Below are 16,204 nucleotides of genomic sequence, written 5' to 3'. Positions count from 1 at the left end.
AGTTCAACTCTCCCGCACGGTCAAATTTGGGAGGGGATCCTCTGTGACTGACTAAATTGTTTCTTTGTTTTTCCGGCCTTTTTTCTTTCCCTTTTTCCCTTTTTTTTTGGTGAAAAAATTCGTAAAAAAGGCATGTGGTATATGAAATAATTAGTTTACACATAGTTCTTTGACCGCTAATGAGCATCACAAAAAAGTGTTCGTTTTTTTTCTGACTTCAAAACATATTGACGATTTTTCTATTGGAATTTGTTTTCCGATTTTTCTCTCGTTACTATTTTGTTTCAGTTTTTTTTTAATCAGCAAATTGTTGAGTTATGTATTTTTTCTTTAAAGCTGAATTTTCGTCAGAATAAACCGTTCAAAAATGTCCAAAACATTTTTTACAGTTAAAAAATGCTGAAAACTCATAGTCAGTATTTAACATAGCTTAATTTTTGAAGTCCTACTTGCAATTACTAAAAAAAATCAAATTTTCGGTTGATTTGACAACTTACAAGATCTTTACTAAAAAATTTTTGGGCTTCTTTTTTTCAGATTTCTGACCAAAACTGTATTATTTTCTGCTGTCTATTTTGAATTTGAAAATTTGAGAATGATTGGACAGTGTCTAGTTTTTCTACTTCTAGCTGAAAGTGCATTTGGTGAAAATTTGACCAAATTTTTCCAGAAAAAGAATTGCGGTGAGCCACTAACTTTTTTTTGAATGCTCAATTTTAAATAATTTTCAGACCCAAAATGCACATTCGAGACTCAAAATCTCACGTCCCATTCTCTTGCCTTCTTTCCCACGGATTGCAGTACAGTTTGCACACATCTGTCCATAAATGAGCACACTGACTTGACAGAGGCACAGCTGGCATCTACATTTTTGAGTATGAAACGTTTGATAGGAAGTCTTACTGTGATGGATACCAAATTCAAAAGCATCAGTTTTTTGGCAGGATTGGAAGCAGTTGAATGTGGTATGCGGTGAATAATTGAATAATATTCTTAATTTTTAGTTTAAAACAAAATTTAGGCCAATACTCCATCGTGCTAGATTTCAACAATCAAATGATCGAATTTGGTCTCACCAATTTGACTTCTATCTCTTGCTCGAATTTCGAAATTATTGGTTATAAGAAATTGCGCAATTTAGGATTTCCCAATTTAAAAGTAAGATTTTCTGAAAAATTTGTATTCTATAAATATTACCTAATTTAGAGCATAACACTGGATGAATTTTCCAGTCCTTTCGATGAATTTGTGAGACTCTACATTGATCCAGACTCCATCGATTTCTGCATCACCGTTGAGGAAATGGAAACCCTTATCTCAGCGGAAGATGTTAACGTTGATGGGATTTATGGGAAATATTGCACTCCGACAACATCTGAAAATCTATGCACATTTCCTGAAATTTGCCCAAAAATATTTGGTGACGTGGAAGTTGGATCAAGCTCAAGCATAGACTCCCTGAAGTTTATGGAAATAATATTCGGAAGTCTTATTATCAATGGAACCAACCTGACAAATTTTAATTTTCTAGAAAATTTGAAATACGTGGCACAGCTGACTAGTAAGTTCTGTGGGATTAATGTTGGGACAGATCAAATGGGTTGACTCGGACACTAGGAATACATGATCTAGGTACGTGGGCAGGCAGCTAGAAATCTTGTAGGCACGTCGGTAAGTAAACAGGTTGGATGGGCAGGAAAAAAGAAGAAGAGAGGTTCATAGGTACGATGCATCTATTCAGGCATGACGTAGGTACGTAGGTAGGCATAACGGTGTTAGGTAGGGCCTTTGTAGGCACGTCGGTAAGCAGGTATAATCCACTTAGACAAAACTGGCGGGACAACGGGCGAGTAGGCGAAAAATCCATTATTAACATTTCTGTGCGTTATGAAGTTTGGGCTCGGCTCGAAAAAATTTGCTGAAAATTTTGTGAAATTAAGAAAAGACCGCCGAAACCTGCATTTCCTCCGCATAACTGTTACACTAATATTTAAATAATTCCAGGTTCTTGTGTATTACATGCCCTCATTTTAATGGTAATTTTTTAAGTTATGGGAAAGAAAAACGTGAACCACACTTTTGTATTTTTAGGCTTAGGATATAACATTTTCTAAGCCTAAAGAGGAAAAATGCATATCACGTTTTATTTAATTGGAGGAATTAGGGAAAATTTAAATTAATTTGAAAAATGAGGGCATGTAATACACAAGTACCTAATTCCAGAAGGTAAATCTGCTGTAATTGTGCAAAATAACCCTTTACTCCTCAATGTTTCTTTTCCGAAATTGAAGGTTTGTTTGAGTTCCCTCCAGTTTATCAATTTTATTGCTTTAGCGCGTGCGATCCGACAATCTCCATACCGTAGTTTTCACCAAAAACAATCGAAATTTGAGCTTGGACGTAAACGCCTGCTTCGGCTTGCGAAGTGATCTGGGAATAACTACACACTGGTCACCGACTTTTGACGGAGAAAATTGCTGTAAGTATACTTTTAAGAATATTTTTAGATTCAAATTTTGTTTCAGATTTGATCAATGATACGGCGAACTGGCTTAAGAAAAATAAGGCTTCATCAAATCAGGGGTCTCTAGGCCTATTGATATTCATCAGTGCTCTAATTTTTGCGGACTTGACTTCTACATTTTCCGGATTTTAAGCAATTTTTTCATAAATTTATAGAATGTCAGACGATGAATTCTCTAAAAAGTAAAAAAAAATTGTGTGAATCAAATTTTTTCATCGTCGAAAAAAAAGTAGATATACCTAGAACCGAGAAAACCAACGTTATGTCAATAGACTGGCCCACTAGTTTGAATACTTGGCTAAAGGTCAAATATTTGAATATACCTCCTTATGGTCACTGCCTCACCGCAAGGAGGGGAGAGATGCACCAAAAACAGTCCAACAGAGCTACCTCGTAGTGCACGCCAAATTTCCTTGTTGCTCTTGTGGTCCCTTCAGGATTTTTGTCGTTTTTATTTTTCACTGTCAGTTTTTTTAACTAATGAAAAATTTTTTTTTAAAATCAGCCTCAAAAGGGGAGTTTTGACAGTTTATGAAAGTTTTGTGGTTGATAAAAAAAGGCAGGCATCTAGTAATCTTGTAGGCACGTAGGTACACAGGAAGGCATTATTTTTGGCATGAATTAATGAGAAAGGCATGATGTAGGTACGTAGGTAGGCATAACGGCAAAGTTCCGACACATAAGCAATCGTCAGCGAGGCACTCTGTAGGCACGTCGGAAGGCTGGAAAGCAGAAAGAGTCCACTTAGACAACACTGGGGGTTAACAGGCTGGGAGGAGAACAACGAGGTGAGTAGGCGAAAAAAATATTTTCTAACATTTCTGTGCGTTATGATGCTAGGGCTCGGCTCAAAGCACTGTGCTGAAAAGTTTTTGTGAAACTCGGAAAACTACCAAAACTTGGTTTTTAGTGCACTCCTGACACATGTCAAATGAAATTTTTTCCAGAAGGTAAATCTGCTATCATTTTGCACAATAATCCCTTTCTCCTCACTAGGGAACCGTCAGAAGGTGCCCATCGGACTTGCATATGAAACCATTTGATAGCCGATGTCTTAAAACGGTTTCTCGTGAATTTTTAGCTGCGAATCTCCAGAACCAAGCTCACGGCGAGCTCTCAAAGATCCTAAAATAGCACTGTAACAAAGCACTGTAACGATTTAAGAAGCAATTTTCCTAATTCACTTTTGTAGCTCATATCTCCGTGGATAAATTTTTTACAGAAAAGTCATCAATTGATAAGTTGTTGATCTTTTTGTAAAGAACAAGTTTGTAGTTGAAAGTTTTTACCAAAAAATTTTTGTTTCAGATAAAAACATTAGAATAGCAATAACAGCATAAAAATAACAGCAGCAGTTGCCGCACTTCACGCGCTTCTATCTCAAACAAAGATTTTCTGGTAATAAATTTTCAATAACAAACTTTTTCTTTACAAAAAGATCAACAACTTATTAGTTGATGACTTTTCTGTAAAAAAATTATACACGGAGATATGAGCAACCAAAGTGAAGTTGGAAAATTGGCCTGTCAATGCTTCGTTGCAGTGCTATTTTAGGATCTTTGAGAGCCCGCCGTGAGCTTGGTTCTGGAGATTCGCAGCTAAAAATTCACGAATAACCGTTTTAAGACATGGGCTATCGAATGGCATAGGTTTCATATGCATGTCCGGTAGGCATCTTCTGACGGTTCCCTAGTCAATGTTTCCATCCCAAAATTAAAGGTTTGTTCAAATTTGATTTAATAAATAAATTGTTTTGTTCTAGCGCGTACGATCCGATAATGTCCACGTCGTAGTTTTCACTGAAAACAATCAGAGTTTGAGCTTGGACGATAATGCCTGCTTTGGATTGCAAAATGATCTAGGAAAAACTACTCACTGGTCGCCGACGTTTGATGGTGAAAATTGCGGTAAGTATGCTTTTATGAAAATTTTAAGATTCCAAATGTTGTTTCAGATTCAATAAAAAAATTGCCAACAAGAAAAAGAAGGCTTCAACAAATCAGGAATCCGTGGCCCTATTGATTGTGATAACTTCTTTCGCTTTTGCTGCAATATACACGGTTATAAATTGTTTGTCATGGGTGTCATAAATTTTTGAGTTTTTAAAGTAAATTTTTTTTATTTCAGAGCATCATTTGAAGACTAAAAAAATCAATTTGAAAAAAAAACAGCAAAGAACACGTTTTCTATCCAAAACCAGAATCCTCAAGCATATCCGGATGTGAAAACTGGACTTTCAAAATGTTAAAAACCCGGCCAAGTTCTCGACGAGATCGCGTTTCCCAGATGGATCTCTGAATTTTTTTTTGAAGTTAAAATTTTTAAAAAAAGTTTCACCAAAAGTAGACATACCTGAATCAAATTGTTAACTTTCATTAGATCAGTCAGCCGCTGAAAATATCGTTCTCTCCTCTGTTCGGTGATATAATAGTGATGGAGATCATTTGATAAGACTTGTTGAAAGTGATCAGTGATTTTCAGAATGTCTCCTTGAAATCGTTTTCCAGCATATTCAAAGCATGATTGGGCAAACATATATGTTAGCTCGACATCAGTTGGATCCACTTTCGACAGGGATTCGATAATTTCAAAGTCGTAGGATTTGTGAGAGAACATGCATCTGGAAATGTCACATTATGTCCGTTTTTCAAGTTTTAGACAGATTCAAGAGAAATTGAAATTTTTGTTGAAAATTTTTGAAAATTTTATTTTAATCCAAAATTTTTATGTAGATTCTACAAATGGCAAGTTTGATAATTGGCCGAAAATGAACATTTCCGTCAAAATGGGCAAATAGCAGTTTTATACATTCTTGGAAAATTTGGCAAAACGACCAAAAACTTTTGTTGGAATTTTATAATTTTAAGTCAAAGTTTTGGTAAACTGGCAAATTTTCCAAACAGATTTTTCTTCAACTTTCAGATTTTTTTCAGAAATTTTTTTTTTTGAAAATTCAATAATTTTGACTGAAATTTTTGAAGAATCTAAATTACCTCAAAACATGGTGCGCTGGGTAATCGCTCATCCAACTAAAATCCATTTTCATTTTTTCTCGATCCAAGCAAACATTTCTAATAACTTTCTGAAGTTGCCTGGTTTTTTCATCGCTGGATTTCCTATACGCTACGGTTGCACTACACTTATGGAATTTCATCAAAATATGCCATATGGATTGGACAAGTTTCATCTGAAAATTCAATTTTTTTGAAGATTCGGCTTATTATGATCTGACCTGAATATTTTGATCCAATTTTCGAAACTCATCAAAATGGGAGATCCATTTTATAACTGTTGTAAAATAGTATTCGATAATGTCAAGGAACTCTGGTTTTCCGATTTTCTCAAAATACTTCAAGCTTCTCATATCGGCCTGCATAACTTTCAGGCCGAGTGCCAATTTTTTCAGTTGAGTTTCCGCAAAAACCACACTTTCAACTCCGTTTCGCAAAAGACGTGAAGCTTCTGATACCAGGCCATCAAGATTGATTAGGATCTTCGGAGCCGAATGGGAAGGGTCACAGAATAGTAAAAATTCAGGACGACCCACAAAATAGGAAATGCTCGGTGTCAGGTGTTTGGCGAGAATTGCATCACGATCGTATTGGAAATCTGAAATTAATTTTTTTAAGCCCAAAAAAATCCAAAAATGTTTTTAAAAAACTCACTTTTACTGCTCATTCCCATCTCAACACACTTTTGTAATCTACATGGCTTACAGGTACATCTGGAAATTTTTTTTAATTTGAAAAAAATTATAATCGACAATTGAATTGATTTGCTTTTAAAAGAAACGAAAATTTAAAGGTACACTGAAGCGGCCGACATTTTGCGGCTCATCTGAAAATTTTATGGGGCCCGTAGAATGTCGGCCGCTGCCAAGCACAAACTTTCTAGCTGTATTTTTTTTCAAATTGGTGCTTTTTAAGAAACCGAAAAGAATTTAACTTACATTTTGCCTTCATCCTCCTTCTTGCACTTTTTAAAAATCCATTTTGACTTGAAAGATCTTCTGAACAATTTTAATTTTTTTAATATTTGCCTTAAAAAACTATCCAATTCACCTGAAAAATACTCCACAAGCTCGACAAGTAATCACTCCAAAATGGGTCCCATGAGCATTTTTCCCACAAATTCTACATAGAAAGAGGGTATTTGTCATAGTATGTCAAGAAAAATATGAAATTGAAAAAGCGACCCAATGCGTTACGAGACGCAGGCGCTTAACAGAACTTTGGTGGTAAATTGATAAGGTGTCGAAATAGATCAGAATTATCAGCATTTAAGTACACACATTTATTTAGAAATGTACAATTTGAATTCCAAACTGAATTAAGTGGAAGCTAACAAAATCCAGAATCATCGAACATTTCAGGATGTGAAAACTCTAGTTTTGAAATTTCAAAAACTCGACCAAGTTCTCGATGAGGTCGTGTTTCCCAGATGGATCTCTGAAAATTCTTTTTTTTCTCTAAACTGAACTAATATAACAAGTACCTGTATCAAATTGTTAACTTTCATTAGATCTGTCAGGCGCTGGAAATAACGTTCCCTTCTCTGATCGGTGATATAATAGTGGTGTAGATCATTTGATAGGACTTGTTGAAAATGATCAGTGATTTTCAGAATTTCTCCTTGAAATCGTTTTCCAGCATATTCAAAGCACAGCTGGGCAAACATAAAAGTTAATTCTACGTCTGTTGGGTCCAACTTAAGTAGGCTTTCTACAATTTTGAAGTCGTACACGTGATGAGTAAGCATGAATCTGAAATGAATACAATTTTTGCATCTGTTTCTGAAAATCGGTTGGTTTTTATTGAGAACTCTTTTTTATCTGAGAAAAAAATTTGCCGGGAATACAAATTTTCTGAGGAAAGGTTTTCCGGGAATCGGGAATTCAATTTTTTTTGAGAAAATTTTATTTTTTTATTTTTTTTTGAATTTTTTTGAGAAGAAGCAGGAATTTTATATATCTGATTTTTAAAAAAATTGGAAAAAAAGCATGCTTATGGCACCATAGTAACCAAACATCATAGTAAACATATTCAAAACATTTTTCTAAATTTTATATGATCTTTTAAAAATTTGTAAAATCTCAGTTCTTGCAATTTTTTGGAAGTCAACAATCAAAAAATGTGTTCCTTTAAATTTTATGATCTATTTATGTTTCAAGCAATAATATTAGAACATTTTAGAGGTTTAACAGTGCATTAATTTTCTCAAAATGTGGCAAAAACTCCGCGATTGCCACTTTTTGACTGTCAAATAAAAATCTATTTGGTTACTAATATTATGACGAGTTTCTATCATTTTGTATTAAAATACAAATATTTTGAAAATCCTTGAAAGTTTTACCTATGAAATTTGGACGATTTAGCACTGATGAATCTCCACTTTTCAAATATTATGATTTTTGGAAAAATAAAATAAAACCAAAAACTCTGCATAATCTAAAATTATCGAAAAAAAATTTTAGCTCACCTTGTCACGTGCTCCGTAGGATAATCACTCATCCATGACGTATCCAATTTGTGCACGTGCATCCGATCCATACACACATTTCGTAAAATTTTCTGCGTCGGTTTTGCATTTGGATTTGATTTTCGATAAAATGCTGTACTTGCACATTTGTGAATTTTGCTCCAAACATGCCAAATTGCTTGTAAAAGCTTTATCTAAATTTAAAAATATATTGACCAAATTTTCAGATTCCAGTAAAAAAAAGTTATACCTGAAGGGATTGATCAAGTTTTCGAAATTCGTCAAAATGTGCTATCCATTTTGCAACTGTTAAGAAATAGTATTCGATTATATCGATGAATTCAGCTTTCCCGATTTTATCGAAAAACTTTACATTTTGATAGTCAAATTGCATTAGCTTAAAGCCGAGAGTCAACTTTTTTAGCTGATTTTCCGCGTAAATCGGCGTTTCACAACCATGATCCAAATAACGTGAAACTTCAAAAACTAGATTTTGAACATCAATAAATGTCTTCTGCGAGGTAACATTCGAATCGGAGAACATCAAAAATTCCGGTCGTCCCACGTAATATGAAACGCTTGGAAATATTTTTGGATGTTTTATAGCGGAAATCGCATCACGATCATATTGAAACTCTGAATTCGAAGAAAATGATTATAATTTTAAAAAAATATGTATACTTGAAGCATCCATGCCAATTTCTACACATTTTCTGAGTCGACACGGTTTGCAGAAACAACTGAAATTTTTTTTCAAGACTCTAACAAAAATTTCAATTTAATAAAATGTTGGCTTACCTTCCCTTATCTTTGAAATTTGTCAAGCAACCTTTACGGGCCCATTTTGAATTGACGGATCTTCTAAATTAGCATACTTATAGAACCTATAGATCACAAAAACTGACCTGAAAAATGCTGCACATGCTCTACAACTAACAATTCCAAAATGTGTTCCGTGGGAATTTTGACCGCAAATTTGGCAAGGAAACAATACTTTTTTCATAGTTTTTTTTTCAAACTATAAAGTGATGCAAAAAAAAACTTTTGAAATAGTCCTACTGAGAGACCCAGACGGTCAAGAATTAGACACGAAATGATAACGTATGATGTATTTTTGTTGGAACAAGGCCAAGATAGAGGCGGCCTACTTGAGGACTATTTGAAACGGAGCAGTGAAATTTGGCTAATTATTGAAAGACAGAAAATTGTAAAATATAATATTGACCAAAAAAAATTATTCTAAAAAAATTACTCAAACCAGAGGTGAGCGGCAAACGATTTTTTTCCGGAAAATCGGCAAATCGGCAAATCGGCAAATTGCCAGAAATAAAAATTTCCGGAAAATCGGCAAACGGGCAAATTAACAATTTTTGCCGAATTTGTCGGCAGTTGACCAAACATTTTCGGCAAATTGTGGTTTTGCATTTTGAAAATTCTATGAAAATATTTGAAGTAAACGGGAAAAATTTTCAAAAAGGCACAGTTTTAAGAGTTTCCGTCTTATAAAAAATATCTCTAAACATTTCCGGCAAATCAAATATCCGGCAAACGACAAATCGCCAACTTGCCGAAAATGAAAAAAAAAGGCAAATCGGCAAACCGGGAAATTGCCGGAATTAAAAATTTCCGGCAAATCGGCAAAGAAAACGGGAAAAATTTTCAAAAAGGCACAGTTTTAAGAGTTTCCGTCTTATAAAAAATATCTCTAAACATTTCCGGCAAATCAAATATCCGGCAAACGACAAATCGCCAACTTGCCGAAAATGAAAAAAAAAAAGGCAAATCGGCAAACCGGCAAATTGCCGGAATTAAAAATTTCCGGCAAATCGGCAAAGAAAACGGGAAAAATTTTCAAAAAGGCACAGTTTTAAGAGTTTCCGTCTTATAAAAAATATCTCTAAACATTTCCGGCAAATCAAATATCCGGCAAACGACAAATCGCCAACTTGCCGAAAATGAAAAAAAAAGGCAAATCGGCAAACCGGCAAATTGCCGGAATTAAAAATTTCCGGCAAATCGGCAAAGAAAACGGGAACAATTTTCAAAAAGGCACAGTTTTAAGAGTTTCCGTCTTATAAAAAATATCTCTAAACATTTCCGGCAAATCAAATATCCGGCAAACGACAAATCGCCAACTTGCCGAAAATGAAAAAAAAAAAAGGCAAATCGGCAAACCGGCAAATTGCCGGAATTAAAAATTTCCGGCAAATCGGCAAAGAAAACGGGAAAAATTTTCAAAAAGGCACAGTTTTAAGAGTTTCCGTCTTATAAAAAATATCTCTAAACATTTCCGGCAAATCAAATATCCGGCAAACGACAAATCGCCAACTTGCCGAAAATGAAAAAAAAAAAGGCAAATCGGCAAACCGGCAAATTGCCGGAATTAAAAATTTCCGGCAAATCGGCAAAGAAAACGGGAAAAATTTTCAAAAAGGCACAGTTTTAAGAGTTTCCGTCTTATAATAAATATCTCTAAACATTTCCGGCAAATCAAATATCCGGCAAACGACAAATCGCCAACTTGCCGAAAATGAAAAAAAAAGGCAAATCGGCAAACCGGCAAATTGCCGGAATTAAAAATTTCCGGCAAATCGGCAAAGAAAACGGGAAAAATTTTCAAAAAGGCACAGTTTTAAGAGTTTCCGTCTTATAAAAAATATCTCTAAACATTTCCGGCAAATCAAATATCCGGCAAACGACAAATCGCCAACTTGCCGAAAATGAAAAAAAAAAGGCAAATCGGCAAACCGGCAAATTGCCGGAATTAAAAATTTCCGGCAAATCGGCAAACCGGCAAATTTCCGACAAATCAATTATCCGGCAAACTCCTATTTGAGTTCGCGTCTTGAGGCAGGTGCGGCAGGCATTTCGGCGCCTGCTTGGAAGCCATAGACATAATTTTCTAAATTTTTTCATTTTCAAATTACTTATGCTCACAAATTGAACTTTCCAAAACGGAACCACAGATTTCTATTTATCTTCCTTTTTGTCTCTCGTTCAAACTTCAAACAATTCCACCTGTGCTGACTCACCAATTTGCTCGTTGGTCTATCCTTTGCTTGTCTATGTCTCCCGCGTCATGGTATCTCCATCGCGACTCGAAACTTTCCCCCTTTTCTCTGCTTTATTTATTTTACCAATTTCCGAAACATTCTGCACTACACAAGCCTGCTATGACGAACTCACCATTTTCCTGCAGAATATGTGGTATGAAGGCGCATGGAACCCATTTTGGAGCAGTTACCTGTAGAGCATGTGCAGCGTTTTTTAGGTAAGAGCATCTGTTTTTGAATATGCCAGAATTTTCAAAGTTTTCAGGAGATCCAGCAAATCGAAATGGATCAATAAGAAGTGCCAGTCAAAAACTGGAAATAAGGCGAGGTAAGCCCAAGAGTTTTCAAAATTTTCATTAAACAAAACCTTTTTCTAGGTGCTTCTGTAGGCCGTGTCGATTGCGTAGATGTCTGGACAATGGGATGGAAGACACAAGTAAGTTTTTAGACTTAGGCTTAGTCTTAGGCTTAGTCTTAGGCTCAGGCTCAGGCTTGGGCTTGGGCTTAGGCTTAGGCTTAGGCTTAAGCCTAGGCTGAGGCTCAGGCTCAGGCTTAGGCTCCGGATTAGGCTTAGGCTCAGTATGACAGGAAACAAAATATCGGATTTTTCAATTTTATAATCGAAAAAACAATTTTTAAAATTTACAAGATATACTTTGAAAAATATACGTACATACATTTTCTCCTTTTCCAGAATTCCAATACGGTCGAGATTTAAATCTACCAGCCGACGACAATCCCCTGGTTCCCAGCATCTCAAATTTCGTAGGCCGACCTGAATTCCTGCTGTTCTGCGATTCAAAAAGCTCCGGTTCAAAGATTGTGATTGATGTTCAGCCGCTGATAAAAGAAGCTTCACGACTTTTGAGAAATGGTTGTGCGACACCGCTTCGCGCTGAAAGTCAACTGAAAAAATTAACGCTTGGACTGAAAGTTATGCAGTGTGATCTGAAAAATGTAAAATGCTTCGATAAAATTGGAAAAGCCGAGTTTTTGGATATCATCGAATTTTATTTCATGGCAGGTGTCAAGTGGGTCTCTCACTTTGACCATTTCCAAAAGTTGGATCAGGACTTACAGGTATGCTCATCAACTAGGAATTTCTCCTATTTCTCCTCTGGTTCTGCTGTAACTTTTCCAATTTCAGATGAAGCTCGCCCAGTCAATCTGGAATATTTTTATCAAAATTCACAAATGTAGTAATACTGCTAAATATCGGAAGTCTAATTCAATAGGTACACATGATCAGAAAATCCTGAGAAATATGTGTGTGGATCGAGAAAAAGTGAAATTCGATTTTAGTTGGATGAGTGATTATCCTCAGCATTTTGTTAAAAAGTAAGTTAATTTTTTTTTCAATTTATGTGCACAATTTATGGCAAATTTTTTTGTCGACAAATTTGGCAAGTTGCCGGTTTGCGGATGTGACGGAAATTTTCATTTGCGGCAGTTTGCCGATTTGCCAATTTGCCGGCTTACCGATTTGCCGAAAACTTTAATTTACGGCAGTTTGCCGATTTGCCGGAAGTTTTCATTACTGGTAAATTGCCTATTTGCCAATTTGTCGGAATTTTTGATTTTCGGCAAATTGCCAGTTTGCCGTTCACGGAAGCTATTAGAGGGATTTTGAGACAGAAACACTTAAAACTGTGCCTTTTTGAAATTTTGTTCCAGTTTTTTCTAGATAAGTTTTAAATTCCGGCAATTTGCAAAATTGCCGATTTTCCGATTCGCCAAAAAAAAGTCTTCAGCCGCCCACCCGAATGTGGACCATATGGTGTATTTCAGGTACATGTTCACCCATAATACGTACGATAGTGAAATTGTGGAAGCTTTAATCAAACTGGATCCAACTGATGTAGAACTAACTTATATGATTGCACAACTTTGCTTTGAATATGCTGGAAAACGATTTCAAGGAGAAATTCTGAAAGTTACTGATCACTTTCAACAAACCCTATCAAATGACCTACACCACTACTATACCTCAGAATTGAACAGAGAACGATATTTGAAGCGATTGACGGATTTTATGAAAATTAACAAGTTGATTCAGGTACTGCAAAAAATGTTTTAACAAAACTAAAAACATATTTGAAAATTTCAGAAATCAATTTGGGAAACACGACCGCACCGGGAGTTGGGAAAAGTTTTCAACGTTTTGAAGACGGAATTTTCACACCCGGAAATGTTTGAAGATACTGGATTTTGTTAAACTATTGATGTTTTTTCTTAATTATATGAAAGTTTTTGAAATATAATATTTTTATTATCTTACGTTTTATAAGTGCAGCTGTGATACATACATTTTAAGATACATACATTAATATGAAAATTGAGAAATTGTTTTTGAAAAAAAGTTCATTGCAAACTCTAGAATAAAATAAACTTTTTTCTGAACATGTTTTACTATAGTTTGAAAGTTTTGAAAATCCCTACTCCAGAATTTTCTAGAATTTTTCTAGAAATACACTTTTTACTTTTTAGAAGATCTTTTATAACACGTATTTTTTTAGGGCATTTTAGTTTTCCGCCTGAAATGTTCTCAGAAAACTCGAATCTTTCATCCAAATATGTTTTTTCCAGATAATTTGAAATTTGCGTGAGTTTTTTCTTCGTGAAAACTTGAATTTCTAGCAAACCACTTTACAAAAATTTCAGTTTTCCGCCAAAAGTTTTTTCTCGGAAGGTTTTGAAAATTTCAAAATTTTGTAACTTTGTTAGTTTTCAAGATTTCTAGACGATTTTGCTTTTGAAATACGCAAAAATATCTTGTTAATTTAATAACTTTTATTTAAAAACTGAAAAACAGGAGTTTACAGTACCCCAGGATTTTTCGTGGCGGGACTCCAAACCTCAAAAAAAAAATTTCAAGAGTTCAAAACCTTATAACTTATTCTTTGCCAATTTTCAAGATTTTCAGGTAAATCATAGCTTAAAATAAACCTAAGCTTATAAGCTAAAATAAAAAACTAACAATAAATTTATCTGTCAAAAATCCACAGAAAATTAGACTTTTTCGTTTTTTTTTTCAATTTTTTGATTAAATCGGTTTTTCAACAAAAAAAATTTAACAATTTATGAGGATGACGACACGAAAGTTAGGTGAATCCAGAATCCACAAACATTTCGGGATGCGAAAATTCTATTTTTGAAATGTTAAAGACACGTCCTATTTCTCGTGGAGGCCGAGCTTCCCAGATGGATCTCTGAAAATATTTTGTTAGATTACTTGAAAATGTATTTTCAAAAATACCTGCATCAAATTGTTAACTTTCATGAGATCTGCCAAACGCTGAGAATAGCGATTTCTTCTCTGATCGTTAGTGTAATAGAGATGTAGATCATTTGACAGGACTTGTTGAAAACGATCAGTGATTTGCAAAATGTTTCCTTGAAATCGTTTTCCAGCATATTCAAAGCAAAGTTGAGCGAACATGAATGTTGATTCTACATCTGTTGGGTCCAGTTTACCCAAAGCTTCTATAATTTCAAAATCATACACGTTCGGAGTGAGCATGAATCTGAAATTTATTACTAAAAGAGTTTGGTAAATTTATCAAAATTGAGTGAATATTTTGGAAAATCTGATACTCAATAGTTTGGAAAATTTTCGAAAATTTTGAAGTTTCTTTGAAGTTCTGAAATTTTTGAACTGTCAGATTTTTTGGTGTTTCAGAATTTTCAAAATTCTTGCAAATATACGGTTTGGAATTTTTGAAAAAAAAACAAAAAAATTTTTGGATTTACAGAATATTCGAAAGGTTTTGAAATTTTGAAATTTAGTATCGCCAATGGGGATTTACCCTATATACAATTAGTTTGCTGAAAAAATCTGAATATGCAAGAATTCTGACAAATTCAAAATTTTGAATTTCCAATATTTTTCAAAAAATTTCAAAATTCAAAATCTCTGAATTAACATATTCCATATAAAAAACACAAACTTCAATAAATACCTAAAATTCCGAAAATTTACAAAACTTCTTCAACTAACCTGATAACATGTTCCGTAGAATAATCACTCATCCAACTTGTATCAAACTTCCCTAGATTCCTATCCATACACATATTTCGAAAGATTTTCTGCTCCGGCTTTGCATTAGGATTTGATTTTCGGTAAAGTGCTGTACTGGCACATTTGTGAACTTTGCTCCAAACATGCCAAATCGCTTGGACAATTATTATCTAGAAATTACGAAAAAAAATTTAGAAATTTGTAAATTCACTTAAAAAATTCAAAAAGGGGGCGAAAAGCCGGCTTGAGGCAGGCAGGTTTCAGGCAGGCGTCAGGTCCTGAAACCGCGCCTGTCTACCATGAAAGCCTTAGAGTTTTAAGATTAGGCAATAATGAGGTGTTAGATGTACCTGAAGAAAATTTCCAAGTTTTCGAAACTCGTCAAAATGTGCGATCCATTTGGCAACAGTTACGAAATATTATTCGATAGTATCCATAAACTCAGATTTTCCAAAATTCGAATAAAACGTTATATTTTGAGTATCAAACTGCATTAACTTAAAGCCAAGAGTCAACTTTTTCAGCTGATTTTCGGCATGAATGGGCTATTGCCAACCGTGACTCAAATGCCGTGAAGCTTCAAAAACTAGATTTTGAACATCTATAAATGTCTTCTGTGTGGTAACATTTGAGTCATCGAAAAATATTAAAAATTCCGGTCGTCCCACGTAATATGAAATTATTGGTCGGGCTTTCGGTTTTTTCGGAATTGTATCGCGATTATATTGGAATTCTGAAATTAAATTGATACTTCTTGTTTTTGAAAATTGTACTACTAACTTGAAGAATCCATGCCGTTTTCTATACACTTTCTTAGTCGACATGGCTTACAGGAACATCTGAAATTTAACAAAAAAATTTGGGTGACAGCCTGCAATTTCAACTTACACCAATTTATCCTCACTTCTAGCCATACACTTTCTTTTGATCCATTTTGATGTGGTAGATCTTCTGAACTTTTAATATTTTTTTCAAAAAATAGTTAGTAAATCAACAAAAACCTGAAAAACACAGCACATGCTCTACAAGTTACAACTCCAAAATGCGTTCCATCAGCCTGAAGCTCACAAATACGGCAAACCAGTCCAGGATCCATATTAGGCTTTTTTGAATTATTAGAGAAAAAATCGA

At 34.6% G+C, this 16,204-nt stretch overlaps 5 protein-coding genes and 2 non-coding genes across 9 annotated transcripts; 3 read left to right on the top strand and 4 right to left on the bottom strand.

Moving 5' to 3' along the window:
* Window positions 1-595: 595 nt before the first annotated feature.
* Y19D10B.8 (Receptor L-domain domain-containing protein) lies at window positions 596-2,656 on the top strand (the record flags this gene model as incomplete). The annotated part of the gene is made up of 7 exons (NM_001307809.2): window positions 596-683; window positions 732-965; window positions 1,022-1,158; window positions 1,207-1,561; window positions 2,224-2,291; window positions 2,335-2,479; window positions 2,526-2,656. The coding sequence occupies 7 exons, from the start codon at window positions 596-598 to the stop codon at window positions 2,654-2,656; spliced, it is 1,158 nt and encodes a 385-aa protein (NP_001294738.2).
* Window positions 2,657-2,914: 258 nt separating this feature from the next.
* On the top strand, window positions 2,915-4,603 carry T27B7.9. The gene is made up of 3 exons (NR_133584.1): window positions 2,915-3,312; window positions 4,287-4,431; window positions 4,479-4,603. It is a non-coding gene; the product is annotated as an Unclassified non-coding RNA T27B7.9 (non-coding RNA).
* A 20-nt stretch (window positions 4,604-4,623) lies between these two features.
* Window positions 4,624-6,724, bottom strand: nhr-226 (Nuclear Hormone Receptor family). Its single transcript, NM_071229.9, has 7 exons — window positions 6,586-6,724; window positions 6,474-6,533; window positions 6,190-6,248; window positions 5,757-6,133; window positions 5,518-5,711; window positions 4,877-5,144; window positions 4,624-4,818 (listed from the first exon to the last, which is right to left on the bottom strand). Exons 1-7 carry the CDS (start codon window positions 6,681-6,683, stop codon window positions 4,711-4,713), a joined length of 1,164 nt encoding a protein of 387 aa, NP_503630.1. The 5' UTR covers window positions 6,684-6,724; the 3' UTR covers window positions 4,624-4,710.
* Window positions 6,725-6,800: 76 nt separating this feature from the next.
* On the bottom strand, window positions 6,801-9,061 carry nhr-115. 2 transcript variants are annotated; one of them, NM_001269085.2, is made up of 7 exons: window positions 8,908-9,061; window positions 8,801-8,863; window positions 8,684-8,742; window positions 8,253-8,638; window positions 8,003-8,196; window positions 7,019-7,286; window positions 6,801-6,972 (listed from the first exon to the last, which is right to left on the bottom strand). In NM_001269085.2, the coding sequence occupies exons 1-7, from the start codon at window positions 9,003-9,005 to the stop codon at window positions 6,865-6,867; spliced, it is 1,176 nt and encodes a 391-aa protein (NP_001256014.1). In that variant the 5' UTR covers window positions 9,006-9,061; the 3' UTR covers window positions 6,801-6,864. The 2 variants fall into 2 exon arrangements, with proteins under 2 accessions (NP_001256014.1, NP_001370855.1); NM_001383285.2 differs by lacking the exon at window positions 8,908-9,061 and having other exon boundaries at window positions 6,803-6,972; window positions 8,801-8,865.
* Window positions 9,062-9,103: 42 nt separating this feature from the next.
* 21ur-7342 lies at window positions 9,104-9,124 on the bottom strand. Its single transcript, NR_068635.1, has one exon.
* A 2,002-nt stretch (window positions 9,125-11,126) lies between these two features.
* Window positions 11,127-13,448, top strand: nhr-225 (NR LBD domain-containing protein). Its single transcript, NM_071227.4, has 7 exons — window positions 11,127-11,273; window positions 11,321-11,383; window positions 11,433-11,491; window positions 11,750-12,135; window positions 12,203-12,393; window positions 12,844-13,111; window positions 13,163-13,448. Exons 1-7 carry the CDS (start codon window positions 11,176-11,178, stop codon window positions 13,268-13,270), a joined length of 1,173 nt encoding a protein of 390 aa, NP_503628.2. The 5' UTR covers window positions 11,127-11,175; the 3' UTR covers window positions 13,271-13,448.
* A 672-nt stretch (window positions 13,449-14,120) lies between these two features.
* On the bottom strand, window positions 14,121-16,169 carry nhr-227 (Nuclear receptor domain-containing protein; the record flags this gene model as incomplete). 2 transcript variants are annotated; one of them, NR_133583.2, is made up of 7 exons in its annotated part: window positions 14,155-14,264; window positions 14,312-14,579; window positions 15,053-15,243; window positions 15,424-15,806; window positions 15,854-15,912; window positions 15,962-16,024; window positions 16,075-16,169. NR_133583.2 is itself a non-coding variant. In NM_001269084.4 (5 exons), 5 exons carry the CDS (start codon window positions 16,167-16,169, stop codon window positions 14,157-14,159), a joined length of 723 nt encoding a protein of 240 aa, NP_001256013.2. In that variant the 3' UTR covers window positions 14,121-14,156. The 2 variants fall into 2 exon arrangements, 1 of the variants encoding a protein (NP_001256013.2); NM_001269084.4 differs by lacking the exons at window positions 15,424-15,806; window positions 15,854-15,912 and having other exon boundaries at window positions 14,121-14,264; window positions 15,964-16,024.
* Window positions 16,170-16,204: the final 35 nt, after the last annotated feature.

Source organism: Caenorhabditis elegans, chromosome V, assembly GCF_000002985.6.
Source record: "Caenorhabditis elegans chromosome V".
NCBI lineage: Eukaryota > Metazoa > Nematoda > Chromadorea > Rhabditida > Rhabditidae > Caenorhabditis > Caenorhabditis elegans.
The sequence above is the reverse complement of the archived record's forward strand: the minus strand, read 5'-3'. Positions and strand labels throughout refer to the sequence as shown.

Excerpts from the sequence above, each read along its gene's own strand:
- nhr-226 (NM_071229.9), bottom strand. The coding sequence starts at position 6,683 with ATGACAAATACCCTCTTTCTATGTAGAATTTGTGGGAAAAATGCTCAT. Across the intron at positions 6,534-6,585 it reads GCTTGTGGAGTATTTTTCAG|AAGATCTTTCAAGTCAAAAT; the intron begins GTGAATTGGATA and ends AAAATTGTTCAG. Across the intron at positions 6,249-6,473 it reads AAGGAGGATGAAGGCAAAAT|ATGTACCTGTAAGCCATGTA; the intron begins GTAAGTTAAATT and ends AAAAATTTCCAG.
- nhr-115 (NM_001269085.2), bottom strand. The coding sequence starts at position 9,005 with ATGAAAAAAGTATTGTTTCCTTGCCAAATTTGCGGTCAAAATTCCCAC. Across the intron at positions 8,864-8,907 it reads GCATGTGCAGCATTTTTCAG|AAGATCCGTCAATTCAAAAT; the intron begins GTCAGTTTTTGT and ends ATGCTAATTTAG. Across the intron at positions 8,743-8,800 it reads AATTTCAAAGATAAGGGAAG|TTGTTTCTGCAAACCGTGTC; the intron begins GTAAGCCAACAT and ends AAAAAATTTCAG.
- nhr-225 (NM_071227.4), top strand. The coding sequence starts at position 11,176 with ATGACGAACTCACCATTTTCCTGCAGAATATGTGGTATGAAGGCGCAT. Across the intron at positions 11,274-11,320 it reads GCATGTGCAGCGTTTTTTAG|GAGATCCAGCAAATCGAAAT; the intron begins GTAAGAGCATCT and ends CAAAGTTTTCAG. Across the intron at positions 13,112-13,162 it reads AAATTAACAAGTTGATTCAG|AAATCAATTTGGGAAACACG; the intron begins GTACTGCAAAAA and ends TGAAAATTTCAG.